The sequence below is a fragment of the Dunckerocampus dactyliophorus genome, chromosome 4 (genome assembly GCF_027744805.1).
Source record: "Dunckerocampus dactyliophorus isolate RoL2022-P2 chromosome 4, RoL_Ddac_1.1, whole genome shotgun sequence".
NCBI classification, from domain to species: domain Eukaryota; kingdom Metazoa; phylum Chordata; class Actinopteri; order Syngnathiformes; family Syngnathidae; genus Dunckerocampus; species Dunckerocampus dactyliophorus.
Window position 1 is genome coordinate 1,907,593 of NC_072822.1, and position 22,936 is coordinate 1,930,528.

At 42.3% G+C, this 22,936-nt stretch overlaps 1 protein-coding gene across 1 annotated transcript in view; it reads left to right on the forward strand.

Annotated features, from left to right (window-relative positions):
- Positions 1-22,936, forward strand: part of smarca2 (SWI/SNF related, matrix associated, actin dependent regulator of chromatin, subfamily a, member 2) — a 53,500-nt gene that overhangs the window by 28,181 nt on the left and 2,383 nt on the right. Inside the window, exons 21-33 of the mRNA XM_054772812.1 lie at positions 2,430-2,534; positions 2,902-2,988; positions 3,718-3,764; positions 4,433-4,599; positions 8,901-9,064; positions 12,197-12,424; positions 13,308-13,385; positions 13,476-13,694; positions 13,788-14,011; positions 17,621-17,726; positions 18,203-18,304; positions 19,399-19,522; positions 20,833-20,966. Of these exons, the coding sequence (XP_054628787.1) occupies positions 2,430-2,534; positions 2,902-2,988; positions 3,718-3,764; positions 4,433-4,599; positions 8,901-9,064; positions 12,197-12,424; positions 13,308-13,385; positions 13,476-13,694; positions 13,788-14,011; positions 17,621-17,726; positions 18,203-18,304; positions 19,399-19,522; positions 20,833-20,966 (1,785 nt within the window). The remainder of the gene's footprint in view (positions 1-2,429; positions 2,535-2,901; positions 2,989-3,717; positions 3,765-4,432; positions 4,600-8,900; positions 9,065-12,196; positions 12,425-13,307; positions 13,386-13,475; positions 13,695-13,787; positions 14,012-17,620; positions 17,727-18,202; positions 18,305-19,398; positions 19,523-20,832; positions 20,967-22,936) is intronic.

A 22,936-nucleotide genomic window follows, 5' to 3' on the forward strand; every position in this document is an offset into this window, starting at 1 on the left:
ACTCGTCTGGGGAAAACTTTTTACACAATGTCCTTTTTTTCCTGAGGTTGGTGACCTGGACTGCTGCCTCACGGTCTTCTGTTGGACCAGACTCATCCAGTTATCACTTTGTGCAGAAAAGTCCCTTTCTCAAACTGTTCGCACAAAGTTGGATGCATAGTTGTCCAAAAGGAGAAGCCAACAACCCCTATTTGATTAAGTGTCTGAAAACTTTAATAATAATAATGGATTACATTTAATAGCGCCCAAAGCGCTTCACAATGACGTGAACACATTATTCATTCACTCCTCAGTCACACACTGGCTGCCAAGTTGCGTCTCCGACCACCACCAAATATTCATTGACATTCATTGCCCAGGGACACGACAGTGACTGGATGGACGGAGCGAGAGTCGAACCCCCAACCTTCTGGTCCCGGACGACCTGCTCTTCCTCCTCAGCCGCTGCTGTCCAGAATCAAACATTATCATCATGCACATCATGCACAGTGCTGCCCTCTTTAACAAACGGATGTTATGGGACATTTGTCTCTTTTTTTTTTTATTGTACACTGACTTTTTTTTTTTTTAAAGCTGCTACCCATCCCCCGAAGCCGTTTCACCTCTGTATACATGACAAATTTCAACAGGACCCATTTGAACTGCCATACGTGTTTATATGCGCCTTGATGGAACACTTGGGATGTATACATGTTTTTATGTTTTTATTTGAGTCATTTTCACCTTTGGTGTGTTTGTGACAGTACTTAACATCTAATCACGCGCCAAGAGCGGTGTCTTGCGCCTCCAATATCACACTTGTCGCATTGCTTTGATTGGAAATGCACTGTAAACTGCCAAACACATCTTTTTTTTTTTTTCACGCAGGCTATCAATATAAGACACGATCACGATACAGTCGTCCCTCGCTATCGCGATTCAAACATCACCCCTTCACGCTATTGCGTTTAAAAAAAAAATGAATGAATTAATTAGTGATTGCTGTTTTGTGGTTGAATGCGGCCTATTACTTGAAAGAAAAATACGCATATTTAAGCAAATTGTACTTATTCTTGGCCTAAATTAAACATTTTCAAGCATAAAAATTCCTAAATGAACTAATTCAATGAACTAAAATACAAATACAGTCGTTCCTTGCTATATCGTGTTTTTTCAAAAAATAATCAATAAATGATGGCTGTGTCATGGGTGACTATTGCCTATTATTAGTCAATAGATTATTGGAATACAAGTTATGTGTAGTATTGTGGTCACGAGGAGTCAGTAATGTTATGGGACACGACGTTAGATTTCATTACCTTTCACACTGAGACTGGCTACTGGAAAAAAAATGGTTGAGACGAACATGCCATGGCTGAGATTGAGTGGAAAAAAGGTTCTCCTCTCATTCTGTGTGGAAGTAGTACGTTTTTTGGGTTCTTTGTCCTTCTTCCATACTTTGCTTGAAACACTTTGTAAAGTTTAGAAGAGTGGTCACCAACCTTTTTGAGACAAAGATCCTCGGTCTTGGCCATGCCTGGATAGCGGCGGCATGTACGGGCATGTTCAGCGGACCAAATGCATGCCTGTTGATCGCTCTCCGGGAGGTGAGGGCACTGATATAATCATACTTTTTTTTTTTTTCATGTTCTCACGATCACCTGGCAAAAGTCCCAAAGATTGACTGGTTGGCGACCTCTGGTTCAGAATAAGTCAACTGGAGAGGCTAACTGTAAATAAAGAATAATAGGACTGTTAAAGTGACGATTGAACCGGTTGACGGTTGAACTGAACCTCCAACATCACTTCCGTCCCCCGGGCAACACGTGTACTGTGACACACACAAGCAGGAGTTTTTTATTTACGTCTTAAATGGCTTATTTACTCTTGTTATGTCTACTATATTTGGTAATACAAGTGTTATCAGGGAACTTATCAACCGTGATAAACGAGGGATAACTGTACTCGAGTTCCGATACCAGTGTAATTAACGTATCGGACATTTCCGATACCACTTGCAGAGAGTTCCGATCCACGAGCCGTGTCTGTGCTGTAATGTTGTCAGCAAACGTAGCTAGAAGAATAGCAGCAATCGTAGATGTAGCTGTCGGACATCGGAAACTCTTAACACTACATAAAACATGCGAGTTGCTACAGTATCATACTTGCCTGTAGGGAGGAATTTATTATAGCCTCATATAGGAAGTTACGTGCGATATCAAGAGTCTATGAAGCCGTGAATGCGTCAGACTGTGCACATTGTGTGTGTGGCTGATATTCTTCGAGCTATGTTTGCTGATTCTTTTGGCGTGGTTGCATATTAAAGCAAACATAGCTTCCGTCTTAGCCGATATCCAAATTCAGTCGTACATTTGCAGATAAGAGGAATGAGATGAAATTGGTGCCGCGCTTTGACTGCCGACCCTTGTTTTCGTGTCCCCTTTGCACAGGTGGAGTATGTCATCAAATGTGACATGTCGGCCATCCAGAAGGTTCTGTACCGGCACATGCAGAAAGGCATCCTGCTCACGGACGGCTCAGAGAAAGACAAGAAGGTACAAGCAAGCCCAGACCAAAACAGACCCGCAGTGACCCTGACAGTGGTTGCATTTTTGCTTCTGTTCCAACGTCATAAGCTACGTGGGCCATGTTGTCCAAAGAAAGCAGTGTTTCTTCGTCAAAGGCAGTGACAGCATGATGCATCACATCTCAGCTTGAGTGTTGAACCTCTGAGCATCAGAGAACCACTGCTCTCATGCATGACAAGTAGTTTAGACGTCCCACTGTACACCCACAAAGACAAACATGCTGCCACGTCTGTCAATGTCACACAGTCGCCATCGTGTTTGTAAAAGCACTAGTTAAGACTACAAGGAACGGTTGCTTCATTTGTTTCATTTGTTTGTTTTTACATTGTCTCAGGGTAAAGGAGGAGCAAAGACCCTGATGAACACCATCATGCAGCTGAAGAAGATCTGCAACCACCCATACATGTTCCAGCACATCGAGGTGAGCACACGCTGACCGATCATCTGCAAAATGTCTTTTAAAAGAGTACGATTTTTCACCAATTTAAATGTGTGTGTCAGAGGCACGATAATGTATTGCTGGGTTTCAACCATGTGACCTAGAGTCAATTCCGATGAGCAGGTGTAAGCTACACCCACATACACACTCAGGATGTTTGTGCAATATTTTGGAGATGAACGTGAATAACGGTGCATGTCATTGAAAGTATTTGCTGCAGCTGTGTGAGTGTACATGTTGTGATGCATGAAGACATAAAATAGTTGGAAACGAGACGCAGTGAAAGCAAATCCAACAGTGCAAAATGTGAATTGTTGCCGTTTGTCAGCTGGTCTTAACATTTGATCAGGAGTATAGTGAGTTGACAGAGCTCTGGGAATCATTTGAAGATGTGTAGTGGAGCCTGCTTTTTTCACAAAGTGGTAGGCTTGTACACAGGGGCGGGTGAGAGTCGGCCTCATGTCCATGAGGAAGGAGGTTTTTCCTCGACGCCGCCGTGACAAGCCGCAGCTTCAGCCTCTTCTGTCAAAAGTGGAACAAACAAGTGAGGGAGATGATAGATTTTTCTCAGGTCTGGTGCTGACAAACAGGCTCTATACCATCATTAAAAAGTCACTTTTGCATAACCGGGGCCCTTTTAAGATGCCACAGTCTTACCTTCATTGAGCCACTGTTTGATTGCTTAATACTAATGAATAGTCTCTGCTGTAGGAATCGTTTGCTGAGCATTTGGGATACCCAAACGGGATCATCAGCGGGTAAGTTGGACCTAGAAAAGAATATTCTCAAATCCAAACTAATGATTTTCCTTCCTGAGCAAAATGTATCAACATTAAATTAGATACTGTATGTATCCTGCATTGAAGCATAAATTGCCGTGCTTTGTCTGTAATTAGGTGACGTCTTCATCAGGAAAGACTGTGTTGCAGATAATTACGTACAGATGATCTCTGCCTGTGTTAGCTTATAATTATTCATAACATGTCACTTTGAATAGAAAATAGTTTCCATTGTGTTTCATCTAGTTATTAATATTCTGCACGGTGCTGTGCCTTCTTATTCAAGACAGTAAAACCTTCATTTCTAGTACATTTGCATCTACTAAGTGTCACGTGCTCAGGCCCACATTGTGATGGGAATTGGCTTTGAACGTATGTGAAGCGGGTCTTCTCAAAAGGGTTAATTAAAATGAAGAATAACACACCGTTGCTCGTCCTCGTGCGCGGGCGGTGAAAATGAGCTTAAAGTGGCTCTCACCCTTTGACCAAGTGTGTCATCCTTTGTTTTGCATGGGGGGCACAGGGGAGGACAAGGGTGACACATTTCATCAGTGTCAGTAATAGCAGGCCTCTTGACGACGTAATGAATGCTTTAACACAACGGCACATAAAAGGATGACACTCGTGCGGTTATAATTCCAACCCAGGCCTGATCTGTACCGAGCCTCCGGGAAGTTTGAGCTTCTGGATCGCATCCTGCCAAAGCTGCAGGCCACCAACCACCGAGTTCTACTCTTCTGCCAGATGACTTCGCTCATGACCATCATGGAGGACTACTTTGGCTACCGCAACTTTCAGTATTTGCGCCTGGACGGTAAGACATGTCACTCTTGGCTTTCCCCTCAATGAAAACATGTATTTTTAACATTTGCTTTGCTACACGCCACTCTTTATTTGGTTTGGACAAGACCCGTTTATTGTTACTTTGTTTTAATCAACCAAAGTGCAGACAACTTTGCAGTGTTTCCCATACATGCATTTATTTGAGGCTTCCCTCCCCCATCTAAAAGTACTCACAAGTGGTTTTGTGATGTCTTTAAAAAAAAAAGACATTGTAGTTGTAGTAAACATTTGTTTTGCTTTTCATGTTTTTTTAATACACTAGAGCAGGGGTGCCCATGACGTCGATCGTGAGGTACCGGTAGGTCGCCACGGTAGTTTAGGTCAATCGCGTAAACATCACTTTCTAGATGTCATATGACATCAGTCAGCTGACTTTAACCTTCTGATTCGCAGAGATGCAACTTTCATCTTACGGATTACGGATACACTTAACTCAGCAGCAACAAAAGTTATCTCTTCACTCGTAGCGGATAGTTATGTAGGAAAAAAAGTGTACTGTTTGATGGCTTTGCGTCGTGTCATGAACTGCACTACAGAAAAGCAGTGCTTTTTTTTCCCATTTTTATCATTTATTGGATGGACTTTTATTGGGTCTTTTATTGGATTAGGGACCTGACTCACCGAGGTTGTTACAAAAGCCAAACAATATTGTTGGTCAAAAAAGAAATTCAGCAATATTTTGGTTGCATTATTTTTAATGTTTTGAAGAGCTAGTTTCATAACCATATTCAATTCCACAAATTCATGTCCGTAACAAAAGCTTGTTATTATTTTAAAAAAAGATCGGATTGGCAAGACGATCAAAAAAAATCGGATCGGATTGGAAGCCAAAAAATGTGGCTTGGGCCATCCCTAATTATGATATCAACTACTTTGATTACGTGTGAACTTTGAAAATGTGAATGTTAAATACTGATCATGAATATGTACAATAGTACAGTGAGTAGTGTTTACTGCTTAGATTTGATATGTTATATGTTTTATAGAAAGCAGTAGATCATTTTGACTTGGAACTTGCATGCTGAAAAAGAGTGTGCACCCCTGATATACACGTATACGTACATAAATAAGTACTTGCATTTCTTTTACAAATATAGTAACTATACATATTTTCTTTATTTATAGCAGAGGTAGATGTTTGGGACTTGGTCATTTTAACAGTAGCTTGCAGGGTGAAAAAGTGTGAGGAACCCTGCACTGGAGGCAGAATGAGCCAGAATGCTGTCGGAAAGAGATTCTTGGATACTCTAAGTGCATAAAAAAAATTGTGACTGCATTCAAAATATCAGAGCCCATTCTTGTGGCCGGCTCGAATGTGTTAAAAACTTTAATGTTAAAAACTTCTGAGGTGGATTTGAAGTAGAAAAACATTGGAAAGGTATTCTAACTGCACTACGACTGCGTTCTAAATATTCTTAGGGTATTCTAAATCCTCATACGGTATTCCCAACAGCATTCCATACATTCTGATGGCATTCGAAATAAAAAACCAAAAAAACGTCACTGCATTGCCTTATTCACATCACCGCCAAGGAAAAATGGTCAAGTTAACAGGTACATATGCTGAAATCCAGGAAGCCCTTTTTGCACTTACATCATGGCCAAATATGTTAATTTGTTGATTACGTCATTATATCATTTCCCCCTTTTGCGACCCACCACCGTCACAAACAGGACACACCCTTTTCGACAACGAATGTAATTTATTTGATGCATGCAGTGGCTAAATTGGCTTTTAAATGAAGACTTTTACTCATGGAAATGCAAATTATACAGGTGATGCACTGATAACCTCATGGGTTTTGTGGAAATGTGTCATTAATGCCGACAATTAGGGGGCTGGCAGCTAAAGCGACCGTTTTAAAACAAGAAACGTGCTCGTACAACTTACTGTCTCATGTCAATGATGTGTTCTCTAATAGTATTTTGCTCTGAATCTTTTTTTTCCTCACTCTCATAATTCTTTAATGATGCGAAACTCATTCAATCCCAGCCAAGACAACCCCTTCAGTAGAAGACCATTTGTAATTTAGACCATTTGGACTGATTTTTCAAGGCACACAGAATATTGTGTTGTATGGCTATATAAACATGGAACCTACCTTAAGAAATATTAGACTCTCGTCTTTCATCAGAAAAAAATGTTTGTGTCTACTTTTTTCCGTTCTTTAGCAATCAGCAGTAGAACATAGGCACGTTTCAGGAAAATATTCTATATAAATATAATATTTAAAAAAAGGGGAGAAAACCAGCTTTTTGTGAAAAGATACATTTCAAGCGTAACTTTCACTTTGACACAAATATTTTTTTTTTTGTGACAGCTCAAATATCTAAACAACTATACCAACATAAACAAGATTCAAGATTCAAGATTCAAGAGAGTTTTATTGTCATGTGCATAGTAAAACAGCAGTTATACCATGCAATGAAAATCTTATTCTGTTCATTCTCCCAAGAAAAGAAAGAAAACAAATGAAAGAATAAGAACATAAGAAACATAAACACATAAACATATATACCAATAAATTAAGCAACAACAACAGAAGAGACATTAATACAAGTAAACAATATAAATAAATAAATAAATAAATAAATAAAGTGCTATGAGTGTGTGCGTGTGTTGCGTGCGGCATGTGCGAGTGCTTCGTTGAGGAGCCTGATGGCCTGTGGGTAAAAGCTGTTTGCCAGCCTTGTGGTCCTGGACTTCAAACAACACAAAAAAGGGGCTGTCTTACATCAAAATAACAATTTATTTACAAATATAACACCATTACCTATTTACACTTTTCACATTTAACTGTGCGTGCACGTGTGTATGCTGATTCAGGCTGTTGGTTCCCTGCATGAGAGGTGTCAGTGTTTGGTTGGCATTGCGACAATAAATCGGACTCGGTTCCAGTGAGGGTTGGACTTCGCCAGGGCTGCTCTTTGTCACCAATTCTGTTCATTACTTATATGGACAGAAATTCTAGGCGCAGCCAGGGCGTTGAGGGGTGCCGGTTTGGTGGCTGCAGGACTAGGTCTCTGCTTTTTGCAAATGATGTCCTACTGGCTTCATCTCTGCCAACTCTTGCTGGATCAGTTTGCAAACCGAGTGTGAAGCGGCCGGGATGAGAATCAGCACCTCCGAGTCCATGGTTCCCGCCCGGAAAAGGGTGGAGCCATCTCTGAGTCGGGGATGCGATCCTGCCCCAAGTGGAGGAGTTTAAGCACCTCGGGGTCTTGTTCACGAGTGAGGGAAGGATGCAACGCGAGATCGACAGGCGGCTTGGTGCGGCGTCTGCAGTGATGCGCTTTCTGCATCGGTCTGTTGTGGTGAAGAGGGAGTTGAGCCGAAAGGCAAAGCTCTCTGTTTTTTTTGTTTTGTTTTGTTTTTGTCCAGGCATTAGTGCAGTTATTATTGTTGATCTAAATGCTCTTACGTGCTCAACAGATTTGCTCTGCCAAAGAAAAGTGTGAGATACTCTTCCCCTGCCAACTCTTTCCCCCTATTTCAAGTATTTGTGATTTTCACTGCGGGTGTCAGAAATGTTTTATTAAGGCCGACAGGAAGATGGAGTACAAGGTTTCCAAAGCAGGAAGTAAATGTCTCAGATTTTATTGCGAAGCCTGAAGCCTGAGGCAGCGCAGTGTAGCGAGCAGAGAACCCGTGACTTCAAGTAGATCATTTTAGAATAGGGATTAAAGCACGCGGCTCCCTTTCGCAGTTCTCAATCATATTTTACTCAAAGCATCATCCGTCACGCGGAGGTGTCAGGACAAATCCCATCAGTGTCTGCTGGAGTGACATCCACAGTGAGGCTGTCAAACAAGCAGCAAACCTGAATGCTCTGTGAGCAGATGCCATCGATTCCAGTGTCGCACTTCTTTACTGTCAAGTGCGATGCCTCATTTCCTTTCTTGTCTGTGACTGATGGATCATGACCATTTTAGTGTGCTTGGCGGCAGAAAAGAAATGGTTTGAAAATTCCACAACTAACGGGGTTGAGGTGTTTGAGTCATTTGAATACAGGCAACTAATCAATTCACGGGTCGGGTAGCACAATAACGAACGCCATTAAAGCTTAATAAACAGCTTTTATACTCGCCAGAGAGCACTTTAACTTTCATTCACTGGATTTTCACGCCCGAAAACAATTTCAGTGAAAGCGGAGCGCGTCGCCAGTTGACAGTTGGGACTCTTTCCTGAAAACAATAAGCTTTGCAATCAGAACGTTGGGCTTGGTGATTGAAAGTGGGCGATCAAAGTGACCGTCTCTCTGATTCCTTCAGGAACCACCAAGTCTGACGACCGAGCGTTGCTGCTGAAGAAATTCAACGAGGCGGGGTCGCAGTACTTCATCTTCCTGCTCAGCACACGAGCCGGCGGCCTCGGACTCAACCTGCAGGCCGCTGACACCGTCATCATCTTTGACAGCGACTGGAACCCGCATCAGGTACGTAAGGCATCGTCGTAATGCCGTATTAACGACCAATACAGGAGGTCCATTATGAAGGACGTAGAAAACACAGGAATCAAAAGATTCAATACGACAATGAAATGAAAGTCATACAAGCAGATAAGTTATTGCTGTCGATCTCATAGGAAATGATCCGTTGACATGTTCAAGGATGCCATCTTTGGACTGGGCACGCGACCAGTTTTGGTCAGCTTTTCACTGCTTTTTGCAAGATCCGGTTTTGCTTCCCTGGAAGTGGCAGTCCTTTTCTGCCTTGCGCATGGGAGACGTAAAGAAGGGTAGGAGGTTGGCGAGGCAAGCGGGGGCAACATAGTCCTTCCTAGCTACACTGGACTACGCATTGGCTCGTCCACACACGTAACTATGTCTCGTGTGGGTCTTGTATTTTAGGAACCAAACCCCTTAGGTCAAGGGCGTCCAAACTTTTTCCAGCGAGGGCCACATACTGAAAAATGAAACGATGCAAGGGCCAGTTTGATATTTTGGAAAGCAACATTATATATATATTTCAAGAAAAAAAACTGCATATCAGCTTTGTGATATACAGTAGGTATCAATGTGGACTTCACTCTTTGCTCTTTTTCCCCATTTTTGATCTTGTTGTTTTTTACCCCCAAATATTTCAACTATCTACAGTCAAACCTGTCTTAGCGGTCACCTGTATATAACGGCCACCTGCCTATAGCGGCCACTGGAAAATCCCCCCGCAGAAAATGTACGTGTTATAGACCCCGTGTATAGCAGTCACCTGTCTAACGCGGCCAGCAGCCACCCATTTTGTCTCCCTTGGTCAATATCTGACCGCATATAGCGGCCAAAATGCCGACTCAAGCAGAAGCTTCATGCACGAAAAAGTTTTGTTTTTTAAGCAATGAAGCCGTCGTGTGTAGACTTTAATTACTGAGTCCTAGTTCGACATAAAAAAGCCGTCTTCCCACTTTGCAATGCCGTGAATAGATGCTATAATAGCCAAAACACCTGAATAAAACATCTAAAATATCACTTAATTGCCGACTAATTAGAGATTAGAAGCCCATTCAATAAGAAAGGAGCGATGGTATTGTTAGTTTACGACGATCTTTGCACCTCCTCCGCACTCAATTGTTCACGCACACACCCATTCATTACTGCTTCACGCGTATCCTGTACATACTGTATATCCTCGGGCTCGTTAAATCAAATTTGTATTTCTTGCTTTTAAAATCGTGTTTAAAAAAAATCAAAGATGGAAATTTGTGACGCTCTTATTTGGCGGGCTGTGCCTTCTCCGGGGAGGAAGAGGCAGCCGCTTCATGCCTGGTGGCCGTGCAGCTGCGGTCAATTAACATTTGTGGCGGATAAAACGCCAGCGCCGTCGAATGTGCGGCGCTGGTTCATTGTTGTTATTGATATTACTAGTTTCCTCACCGGAGCTGTTACCTAGATTTACCTACCTGTTTATGTGTCAACAGAGCGTTTTCCCCTATGTCTCTTGGTTTTGCTCCAGTCTTTTTGTGAATACATGTTAATATGTGTGCGCACAAATTCAAAATGGCCGCCAACCTGTCTATAGCGGCCACATGTCTATAGCGGCCACTTTTGCCGTTTCCCTTCCGTGGCCGCTACAGACAGGTTTGACTGTATGTACATTTTCTTCTTGCAAGATTATGACTTTTTTCCCCATAATATTTTGACTTTATTCGTATAATATTCTAACTTTTCTCCCCAACCTAATTTTCCAAAAATTACAACTTTATTTTAGTTTGTTTCTCATATTATGACATGTACTCCATGTACTCAAAAAAATGTATTTAATATTTCAACTCTGTGGCTAAAACAGCATTATTTTTCCTGTTAATATTTTGAGTTTGTTCTCGTAAACTTGCAACTTTTTTACCATTAGAATATGACTTTTTTTTTCATAATATTTTGACGTGATTCTCGTAAAATTACAGCAGTTTTTTCCATTTCTGCTATTTGAAATTTCTTTTCATAAATTTTCTTTTTGTAATTATGATTTTCTTCCCATAATAATTTGACTTTATTCTCAGCACATTATAACTTTTCCCGCAACCTGATTTTCCAAAAATGACAACTTTATTTGTTGTTCTTTAATATTTCAACATTATGCTCCTAAAATGAAGTTATTTTTCCCCATAATATTACAACATTATTCTTGTAAAAATTACTTTTCTTGCTAGATTACAACTTTTTTCTCTTCATATTTTTAATTTATTCCTGTAAAATGACTGTGAAATGCAGATTTTTCTATTTTTGTTGTTGTTTTTTTGTATGAATGTATGACAACCGAGAACGTTGAGTTGAAAGTTCCATACATCTGAAAATATTAACAAAAATACATTTTATAGAGAATAATAATAGTTTTACATGCAGAATAATTACAAATGAGGACTGTATCTACCATAAATTCTGGTGTATAAGTCGCACCCACTAAATTTAGAGGAAAAAACAGATTTGTTCTTACATAAGCTGTACCGGTGTATAAGCCGTACGTGTCCATGTCATAAAATGGCATATTGGGGCGAACACGATTCCATGAGGACCACCCAGCTCTTTATTTGACAGGAGTCAATCATGAGCTATGAATAAACTCACGACGAGCTTGTCAACCCATTGGAAATTGCAGGAGGTCATTACTCAATAAAACAGTCTGACTCACGGTTTCATCTTACAAACATTAAACTCATCACACAGCACCTAACACTCAAACTATATACCTCAGGAATATAGAAACATGTATCAATACGGGTTTTATATGAAAAAAACATAATTCATTGCGTTTGGAGGAATATAGACACACTCATAACACTTTATTAATTAATTTATTTATTTATTTATTTGTTGGTATTGATGTCTCTCCTGTTCTTGTTGCTTAATTTATTGGTATTAATGTTTTTTATGTTCTTATTCATTTTCTTGTGTTTTCTTTCTCTTTTTTTTGGGAGAATGAACAGAATAAGAATTTCACTGCGTAGTATAACTACCTGTTTTACTGTGCATATGACAATAAAACTCTTGAATCTTTAATTACATGTCCAGCAGGATATGTGGTGGTAGCGTCTAGATGACATTCTGTATGTCCATCATGTGTCTGCCTGATGATCGTAGGACCTCCAGGCTCAGGACCGTGCTCACCGCATCGGCCAGCAGAACGAGGTGCGCGTACTTCGCCTCTGCTCCGTCAACAGCGTGGAGGAGAAGATCCTGGCAGCGGCCAAGTACAAGCTCAATGTGGACCAGAAGGTCATCCAGGCCGGCATGTTCGACCAGAAGTCCTCCAGCCATGAGCGCCGCGTCTTCCTCCAGGCCATTCTGGAGCACGAGGAACAAAACGAGGTGAGCTTACAAAGCATGTCAGGACAAAAGGAGGCGTGCTTTTTCCATGTTCTCCCAAGGATGCTTGGTTTCCTTTAGTGTTTCATTTAATTAGCAATTTACCTACAGCACAACATGGTTTCAAAATGCAAGCTTATTTATTTCATAACATATTTATGCTGCGTTAACTTGAATTAGCTTTTTTAACTGAGAGCCGGAGGACTGAATCACATTGGAAACTTGGTTAGCGTCATTCATTTGTAATTTGCTCCAAATCAATTTTTCCCAGAAGAAATTGTGTAAATCCAATTAATCCGTTCCAGAAGGCCAAAAATGTTGACACAAAACACATTTCTTTTCCCAAACGCCTCAGTAAGCATTGACTGTCAGGACGAAGGCTCCGCTGCGCGTTGCACCTCCATCGGTGTCGGTCGCCTGTGTTCATGCGCTCACCTTGTTCATTCTGTTTGAAACCGATATAGTATTCCCACACTGGGGCTGTGGCATTCGCCTGAGAAACCGTCGCTTTTCCTGTTAGCGTGTGCTTGCTCACAAGGCTAACTTACTGCTAGCCAAGGTAGCCCCGCCTCCATGTACTCGGACAAAGAGGTGAGGAGAGGATCGTTCGATTAATGGATTTACTGGTTATTGTGACAGGGCTAGTTTTATGCATGTAAAACTATAACTGTAAAAGTATGAAAACGTGTTTTGTGTTAACATTTTTGAGAATCAACTGCTGACGACATCAAAACATGCAAACAAACAAAAAATCGGGAAGGAGTCAAGCACTTTTTCACACCACTGAATGTGTGGTAAATCAATATAAGATTTTGGCACAAAAAATCCTTTATAGTCTTGTGCCAAGAATTTTCTGAAGCATTTCTTTCTCCATTCGTGTCTGCAGGAGGAAGACGAGGTACCCGACGATGAAACCCTCAACCAGATGATCGCTCGCAACGAAGATGAATTTGAGCTCTACATGGTGAGAAAGCGTGGCGTGCTCCACTCGCTCGCTCCTTATTCTTGCATCATAGTCAACCGGCTAACATTTTGGTTTCACCCTGCCGTGTAGCGCATCGACATGGATCGACGGCGGGAGGACGCCAGGAACCCCAAACGTAAGCCCCGCCTGATGGAGGAGGATGAGCTGCCCTCGTGGATCATCAAGGACGACGCCGAGGTGGAGCGCCTCACGTACGAGGAGGAGGAGGAGAAGATGTTTGGCCGAGGGTCGCGCTGCCGCCGAGATGTGGACTACAGCGACACGCTGACTGAGAAACAGTGGCTGCGGGTAAATTCTCAAAAAAATCTACGTGCCTGTGATCTATTTTTGGGAAACTCTGGTTTGGACACGAGAGGAACTGATTGTGTTCTCCGATGGCAGGCCATTGAGGATGGCAACCTGGAGGAGATGGAGGAGGAGATACGACTGAAAAAGCGCAAACGCAAGCGGCGGCAGGACAAGGACCCGTCAGACCGGGAGGACTGGGGCGCCAAGGCCAAGAAGAGACGAGGACGCCCGCCGGCTGAGAAGCTCTCCCCCAACCCTCCGAAACTCACCAAGCAAATGAACACCATCATTGATACAGTCATCAACTACAGGGATGGGTCAGTACTGTAAAACACTCTTGGAAAACATGATTAATAGTGGACTTTAATGGTTGATGCTTGTGGTTTCTATTTAGCCGTGGGTGTTTTTTATTCACCGTGGGTGTGTTTGTCATTGATCCTTGTATTGTGTCCATGCAATGCAGTCACACTGCAAGTTCATATGCTTGCATGGACACACGAGTCTGTCTGAGCGTTTCCAGGAAAACCTCAACCTGCACTTCCAGAAGTCAAATTCTTTCCTTTCCGAGTGTAATGTTTGTTCCCAGAGCTTCCCAGAGCACCTCAATCACAATTCTGGCACTTCCGCTCACTTAACTAGTGAGGAAAAGCTTCTGGAATGTCCTCTCCTGGGCTTTGCATCCCCTTTTTCACCAAATCTAACCCTTCTTTTTTCCCCCAACTACACACACAGTCTCCATCCTTTTGCCATCAGAGTAAACACACTCATGCTCATGTTTCCATCCATTTGACGGAAACCAACAATTGGATCTGAGCCCGGAAGGTCCCTAGTGGCTTGATGCGAGGCTGAGTGGCATCACACATCAAACACTGAAGTTGTCAAAAGAAATAGCACTTTGGAGCTCAGTTCCCATTCACAGAGTAGCCTTACGGACATTATGCACATTATTAGGGGTATCACCAGATCTCGCGCCATGAGAATTATTGGAAGCACAAATTAAGTGCTTTACGCACACCTTACAATCCAAGCTAACTCAGTGTTGTCAGCGAAGGACGTGTGGCTGTTTTTTCCATCGGTGTTGAACAACTGCAGTGCCGTGTTAATGTCCAAGCAGAAGCTGTAGTAATTCTACATTTGATCAGTTCATCAATACACAGGACTTGAGATATATAAATATATATACTGTATATATATATATACACACACACACACACTAGTTTGTGTGGCCCCCACGTGCTTGTACGCATGCCTGACAACGTGGGGGCATGCTCCTAATGAGACTACAGATGGTGTCCTGGGGGATCTCCTCCCAGATCTGGACCAGGGCATCACTGCGGTACCTGGACGCATGGAGGAGATTCCAGGAGATAGGTAGTTACTCCAGGAGAGCTGGACAGGGCCGTAGAAGGTCCTTCAACCCTCAGCAGGATCGGTATCGACTCCTTTGTGCAAGGAGGAACAGGATGAGCACTGCCAGAGCCCTACAAAATGACCTCCAGCACACCACTGGTGTGAATGTTTCTGACCAAACAATCAGAAACAGGCTCCATGAGGGTGGCCTGAGGGCCCGACGTCCTGTAGTGGGCCCTGTGCTCACTGCCCAGCACCGTAGAGCTTGATTGGCATTTGCCATAGACCACCAGAATTGGCAACTACACCACTGGTGCCCTGTGCTCTTCACTGATGAGAGCAAGTTCAACCTGAGCACATGCGACAGACGTGAAAGGGTCTGGAGATGCCGTGGAGAACGTTATGCTGCCTGCAACATCATTCAGCATGACCGGTTTGGTGGTGGGTCAGTGATGGTCTGGGGAGGCATATCCCTGGAAGGACGCACAGACCTCTACAGGTTAGATAATGGCACCCTGACTGCTATTAGGTATCGGGATGAAATCCTTGGACCCATTGTCAGAACCTACGCTGCTGCAGTGGGACCTGGGTTCCTCCTGGTCCACGACAATGCCCGACCTCATGTGGCTAGTGTATGCAGGTAGTTCCTGGAGGATGAAGGAATTGATACCATTGACTGGCCCCCACGTTCACCTGACCTAAACACAATAGAACACCTCTGGGACATTATGTTTAGGTCCATCCAGCGCCTCCAGGTTGCTCCTCAGATTGTCCAGGAGCTCATTGATGCCCTGGTCCAGATCTGGGAGGAGATCCCCCTGGACACCATCCGTAGTCTCATTAGGAGCATGCCCCCACGTTGTCAGGCATGCGTACAAGCACGTGGGGGCCACACAAACTACTGAGAATCATTTTGAGTTGCTACAATGACATTTTAGCAAAATGGACCAGTGTGCTGCATCATTTTTTCACTTTCATTTTTGGGGTGTCTTTGATTTCCCCCCTCTATAGGGTGATCATTTTCATTTCTATCAAATGATGTGGCATCATTTTGTTACTAATACATCACCCACTTATTATCAGGAAACATATTCAACATCATTTTCCCCCAGTTTAGATCTGATGTGTTTTTGAAGTGTTCCTCTCATTTTTTTGAGCTATATATATATATATATTGAGCAATATATATATTGAGCAATATATATAGATAATATAGATAATATATATATATATATATGTGTATATATATGTATTTATATATGTATATATATATATATGTATATATATTGATTGATTTGATTTGAAACATTTATTTCATCAAGAAAGAAGAAAACAAACAAACAGTATTAAAACAATATGACATTAAAACAAACACTCTTCAAACCAGAATGAAAGGGAGCAGAAAGAAGACAAGTCTTATTATCTCTGCCCCTTATTGTACCCTTATTGCCCTTATTGTACCTCTGTATAAGTGACGTAAAAGGCCCATGCCATTCATTTTTTATTATAAATATCAAAGGACAGCTGGACAGGCCTGATGTAAATAAGACAAAGACATGTAGATAAGACAAAAAATGAGTAGATGGCATTGTTCAACTACTAGCTGCAACTGTTAATGCTGACACCTTTATTGAAAAGCCAACATTTGACAGACGGTACCAACTGCCTGTGAGAGCAAGCATGTCACAAACGCCAATTCTGCAACTTAACAGACTGAAAGATGGCATATTAAAGGAAATATTGCATTATTCTGATTATATATTATCATAACAGTCGTTTATTTGGTCTAGAAAAATGTTGACAATAATATTGTTTAATTTGTGAGACAGTAAACATTTCAAAACTCACCCGCGTTGTTTTGTGACTGTGTTGAATAGAAAAAGTTTCTTTGTCCAGTCATCTATTTTTCATTGTACTTTTCTTAAAATTAATGTTAAATTTTGTCTCGTCTTGTTCCCGTGGACCCAATCTCATGCATCCACAGTTTGGTGTCTTGTGACACCCCTTAGATTAGCATCTTTGGGTCAGTCAGGTGGGTCAGCGCTGCAGAAAGTGCAGCAGTTAGATAACGGCCGTTAGTTGGAGGGAATCTGCAGTTAAAATTCCTCTGATGGAGGACAACAGTTATCATAATAATAAGGACTGACGGGACAAGGGAAGTTGTTATTCCGTCTTGTCTGTCTCCTGTAGCGCTACTACTCATTCTGTGGTTAAGACTCACCCAGGCTTTTAGAAATGGATGGGTGATTTTGTATGTTTTGCTTTGCGTCTTTTATATTATTATCTCGTGTTATTGCCAGGCAGTAATTATGTCCATCCGCCAAATTGTTTGCTCATCGCTCTTATTTCTTTATTAAAACGGGCCCCCCATCTGCATCATCCATTCCTGTTTAGGGATGAGCATTATTGAACTCTGCTCAGTTGTGTGGAATTGATTGTTGTGTAATCGTGTTTTGAAGCCATCGAGGCACCGTAACCAGCGGAGGTGCAGTTTATTCAGGCTACACTAGTTTGACCTGAAGTCACAGCTCATCAAATCCATCCAACAAATCTGCCAATTTGTGTCTGTCCGGCAGGTCCGGAAGACAGCTCAGCGAGGTCTTTGTCCAGCTGCCGTCCAGAAAGGAGCTTCCAGAATACTATGAGCTGATCAGAAAGCCTGTGGACTTCAAGAAGATCAAGGTACGCCAGGCGGTTTGAGGTTTCACACTTGGACAGCTGCCTGATGATGTTGAATGTCTCCGGGCTGACGAGCTTAAAGGAAAACAGTACTTTTTTTTTTTTTTTTTTTTAATTTTGCCCATCAACCACACGTCTTTCCCTTTTCTGTGCGTTCTAAAGACAGTCTTGCCTTGATTGCTTATTGTGATTTTGTTATGATTTGTGGAGAGCTACCCGTTACTGCATGGTCACAGCATGTACATAAAATGATAAATCCTTGTTGGAGGTTTTTTAGAGGGCTTTATATTCTAAATGGGCGTGTCCCATGACGCGCGCATTGTTAGCTCCCTCGTGCTAGCTGTTTTTCTCTCTTGAGAATGCGCAGAAAAGAGAGACTTGTGTGGTGATGTTTCACAAAGGGATTGTGGATGATGGACAAAATTCCCCCCAAAGTGCAGTTTTCCTTTAAGCGATAACAAAGCTCTCTTGCGCCACAGGAACGCGTCAGGAGCCATAAGTACCGAACTGTCGGCGACCTGGAGAAGGATGTGATGCTGCTCTGTCACAACGCCCAGACCTTCAACCTGGAGGGATCCCAGGTCAGTAGACGCTCCGCAGTGTGGCTGGGTTTGTACTCAATGACTCAAGTAACCTCAACTCATTCAATCCCAGACAATTTTCAAAAGACAACCCCTTCAGTAGCAGCCATTTTAGACCATTTGGACTGGTCTTTCAAGGCAGGCAGCATATTGCGTTCTATGAATATACAGTATAAACATGGAACCTACCAAAAGCAAGATCAGACTCCTGTCTTTCATCAGAAAAAAAAAAGTTTGTTTCTACTTTGTTCCGTTCTTTAGTAATCAGCAGTAGAACATAGGTATATTTCAGGAAAATATCAGTTCCTCAGTTTTGTGGAAAAGATACATTTCAAGCGTAACTTTCACTTGGACACAAATATCTAAACAACTATACCAACATAAACAACATTTTTTTTTACGTCAAAATCACAATTTATTTACAAATCTAACGTTATGAACTATTTATAATTTTCACATTTGGAACTAAACTATGTGAGCTGGAGCCAAACCATGTGTGTGCACGTGTGTTTGTGTCTGTGCGTGTGCATGCATTAAATTGTCCCTGTAGTGCGTCATTTTTTTCCGTGTGGTACGCAATGTAGCAGCTGCCTTTTGTTTTTTTTTTTTTTTTTTTTTTTTGCCTTTATGCAAGGGCTTCCTCTTCCTGTCTTGTGTGTTTCTCCTTTCTCTCATGATGCATTTTTGCCACCTGGTGGCAATTTTAATGGCATTAAAATTGCTCTCAAGCCTAGTCCTTTGGTGAGGAGTTGCATCATCACCTCCTTTAGCCTCTCGTAAAAGACGTATAAATGCGTTGTTGGGGTCTACGTCTTTGGTATCGAATGAGATAAAATGAAGAATATCCAAGAATGTCATAGCGCTTCCAAGCCAGGACATCGCATGAAAGTGATCTGTAGGATGCTTAAGGCAGCACACTGATGTACTTGCCTGTGATTTGCTTGCACGTGTATTGGTGAATATTTGCACATACTCTATATTAGTGACTGCAATATTCAGCCCACTGAGCTTCTTTTGATTGACAAGGTTTTTCCCGTCCTTTTCAATGTGTCATCAACCACTGACCGTCCTTTTCTTTGACGCCGCCACCAAAGATTTACGAGGACTCCATCGTCCTGCAGTCCGTGTTCAAGAGCGCCAGGCAGAAGATCGCCAAGGAAGAGGAAAGCGAGGAGGACAGCGAGGATGACGAGGACGAAGAAGAGTCCGAGGCTGAGGGTGAGACGTTATGCTGACTCGTCACGAGACGAGACAATGCACAAGACTGTGTCTGTGAGAACGAGACAAGATTTTAACATTACATTTTTTTGTCACTTTAACTTTTACTGAACATTTTTTTTCATCAAATACAGCAAAAAAGAATTGCCAACATGGGATTTTTTTTTTCAGCACCAAATCAATATTTCCATGTTTGTTTCTCAGTTCAAGTCCTTGAACAGGGACGTGGTGGGTTGTCAAAACACCGCCAATTGGGGGGGCGTAGCGGGAATGTAAAACAAACGTGGAAATAGCGGGATGCTTAGTACCATCCGCGGGAGACTCCTTGGAAAAAAATAAACTGCTAATAGATAGATATGACCTGAGAATAGGGTCGATGAGGGTGTGCTGGAGCCTATCCCGACTGACCTCAGGCGAGAGGGGTACACCCTGGACTGGTTGCCAGCTGGCAGGGCACATATAGACAAACAAGCATTCACACTCACATTCATACCTATGGACAATTTAGAGTCGCCCATGAACCTAACATGCATGTTTTTGGAACGTGGGAGGAAACCGGAGTACCCGGAGAAAACCCACACATGCACGGGGAGAACATGCAAACTCCACACAGAGATACCCAACAGAGATTCAAACCCAAGTCTTCCTGATCTCCTAATGTCAAAACTGAAAAAAACTCTGGCGCCTAAAGGGTTAAGTGTAGACTAAGTAAATTGGAGAGGCTAACTAGTTAGCTCGGTAGCTTGCTATGCTAGCGGTGACTGACTGTTTTGTCCCTGCAGTGGTGCCATAGCTGCATGATGTGATGTAAACAAAGAATAAGAGTGTAAAAGTGATATAGGGGTGTTATTTTATGTCTACAGGGCTCTAATCATGTTAAAATCCGTATTTAGAAAGTCATAAGCAGGTTTTCTATGCCCTAAATATTGAAATATTCCATTCATTGAATCAAAATTTGTGGAAATTCATTTATCGCAGTCGGGTCTGGAACCAGTTAGCCGCAATAAATGAGGGACGACTGCATTGCATTATCAACATGGGACAAAAGCTGCATCTTAAATATTTCAAAGGTTAGATTTTTCCCATCTTCTATGAAAACAAAAGGTCATGAAATTATGATGCCGGCACCCTAAGGGTGTACTCACACTGGCACTGCTTCCTTGGTACCCTTGACACTTTCCTATACCCTTTTCTATCAATATTTGCAGTACAAACCAGTCCATCCATTATCCCAAACGTTATACGTACATCCGTGATTGAAATGGACTCCTACTTAATCCTCATTTGTGTGCATTTTTACTGCCTCACAGCCAAGCCAGTGTGGGTGAAGATCAAACTGAACAAAGAAGCCCGGAGCGCCGAGCGAGGCAAGAAGCGGCAGAGCCGAGCCAAAGCCAAGCCTGTGGTCAGCGACGACGACAGCGATGACGACCCAGACGGCAATGTAAGTCACACCCACGCTATTGGTCACACAGCGCTCGTGCTGCGCTGGATGCTATACAAGTGTAAGACAACCTGCTTTTGCTGCACGGTTGCGTGGTGATGAGGTTGTGTATTCTTCGTAGGACTCTAGTTTTATAAATGTCTTGCAGTGAGGGGAGGGCTGCCCCAACAATGTTCTGTGAGGTCTTGATCACCCGCTGGAGTGCCTTCCTATCACGTGTTGTACAGTTACCGTACCAAACAGTGATGGAGGCGGTAAGGACACTTTCCATAGTGCATCTGTAGAAGCAACTCAGGATTGGTCTGATTGATTGATCACCGCTGTCTTAAAATTGGCATCATAGCTTGTGTGTGTGAGTGACTGGAAGAAAAGCTCCAGCCTGTTGGTTTGTGAGTATAAATCTCTACACGCTGAATTTGAGACGACTTTTTCAGAGACCGCATTATATTCGGGCTCTGATAATAAGGAAGAGTGTGCCGTCTTCACTGTCAGGCAGACGTGAAGTCCAGACTTCAGAGGTTCCACCGTACATTGTAATGGAGTGCATCCCGCCAGTAACCGTGCAAATCCACCGTGTCCTAATGTTTGTTCATGAAACGTGGAGGTATAACGTCATCTCGAATCAAATACCCCTCCATACATCCCGTCTGAATTTCTTTTTTTTTCCGTTTTGTGTTTATTATTTGTGGCCATGCACTCCTTCAGGCCCCGGATCGGATCCATCAGTGGTGGGTTACGTTTCTTTTGTACAAATATAGCGAGCATCACTGATGCGCCAGTCCACATGCTGCATGACTCATTGTTTACCCTCTTACTGCTCGTCACCTAAGAGGCTAAGGCAATATGATCATATTATCTGGAATCAATCAATTAGACTATGGCCAAAAACTTGATTTATTTCACTCATTTCATTCAAAAAGTAAAACTTGTATATTATGTGCATTCATTACACACAGACTGACACATTTCAAGTGTTTATTTCTTTTAATTTGGATGATTATAACTGGAAACTAATGAAAATCCCAACTTTGTTATCTCAGAAAATTAGAATATTACTTATGGCCAAATAAAAAAAAAAAAAAAAGAAAAAAAAGGATTTTAGAAATGTCGGCCGACTGAAAAGTATGAACACGTACAGCATCCAATACTTGGTTGCGGCTCCTTTTGCCCGAATTACTGCAGCGATACGGCGTGGCATGCAGTCGATCAGTCTGTGGCACTCCTCAGGTGTTATGAGAGCCCAGGTTGCTCTGATAGTGGCCTCCAGCTCTTCTGCACTGCACTTTTTCTGAGGCCCACGGTCAGTGCAGCCGTCTACCAGGAAGTTGTAGAGCACCTCATGTTTCCCGCAACTTTATGGAGATGCAGAATTCACTTTCCAACAGGACTTGGCATGTGCACACAGCGCCAAAACTACCGGTACCTGGTTTAAGGACCCACGCAGTAATTCAGGCAAAATTGAGTGCTGTACATGTCCATACTTTTCAGTTGCCAACATGCCTAAAATAATTTTTTTTATTGGCCATAAGTAATAGTCAAATTTTCTGAGATGATGAATTTGGGATTTTCATTAGTTTTCAGTTGTAATCACCCAAATGAAAAGAAATAAACATTTGAAACATATCAGTCTGTGTGTAATGAATGTATATGATATACAAGTTTCACTTTTTGAATGAATTTTAATCAATTTTGAATTACTGAAATAAATCAACGTTTTGGTCATATTCTAATTTATTGAGCAGCTGTATGTGGTGATGTGTCAACCGTTTTGTTGGTCTCAGCTCAAAGCAACACCAACAGTTACTCACTTGCCTTCTCAGCCACTGAATCTCCTCTGGCAAAAATGCCACACTAAGATCATCTGCCTCTTCTTGCAGCAGTGGAGCCGCAGCAGACGTACAAGCATGGATAAATGTTGGCTTTTACAGGCGATGAAAGGGGTGGCTCTCACGGGTTTGGAAAAAGGCAGA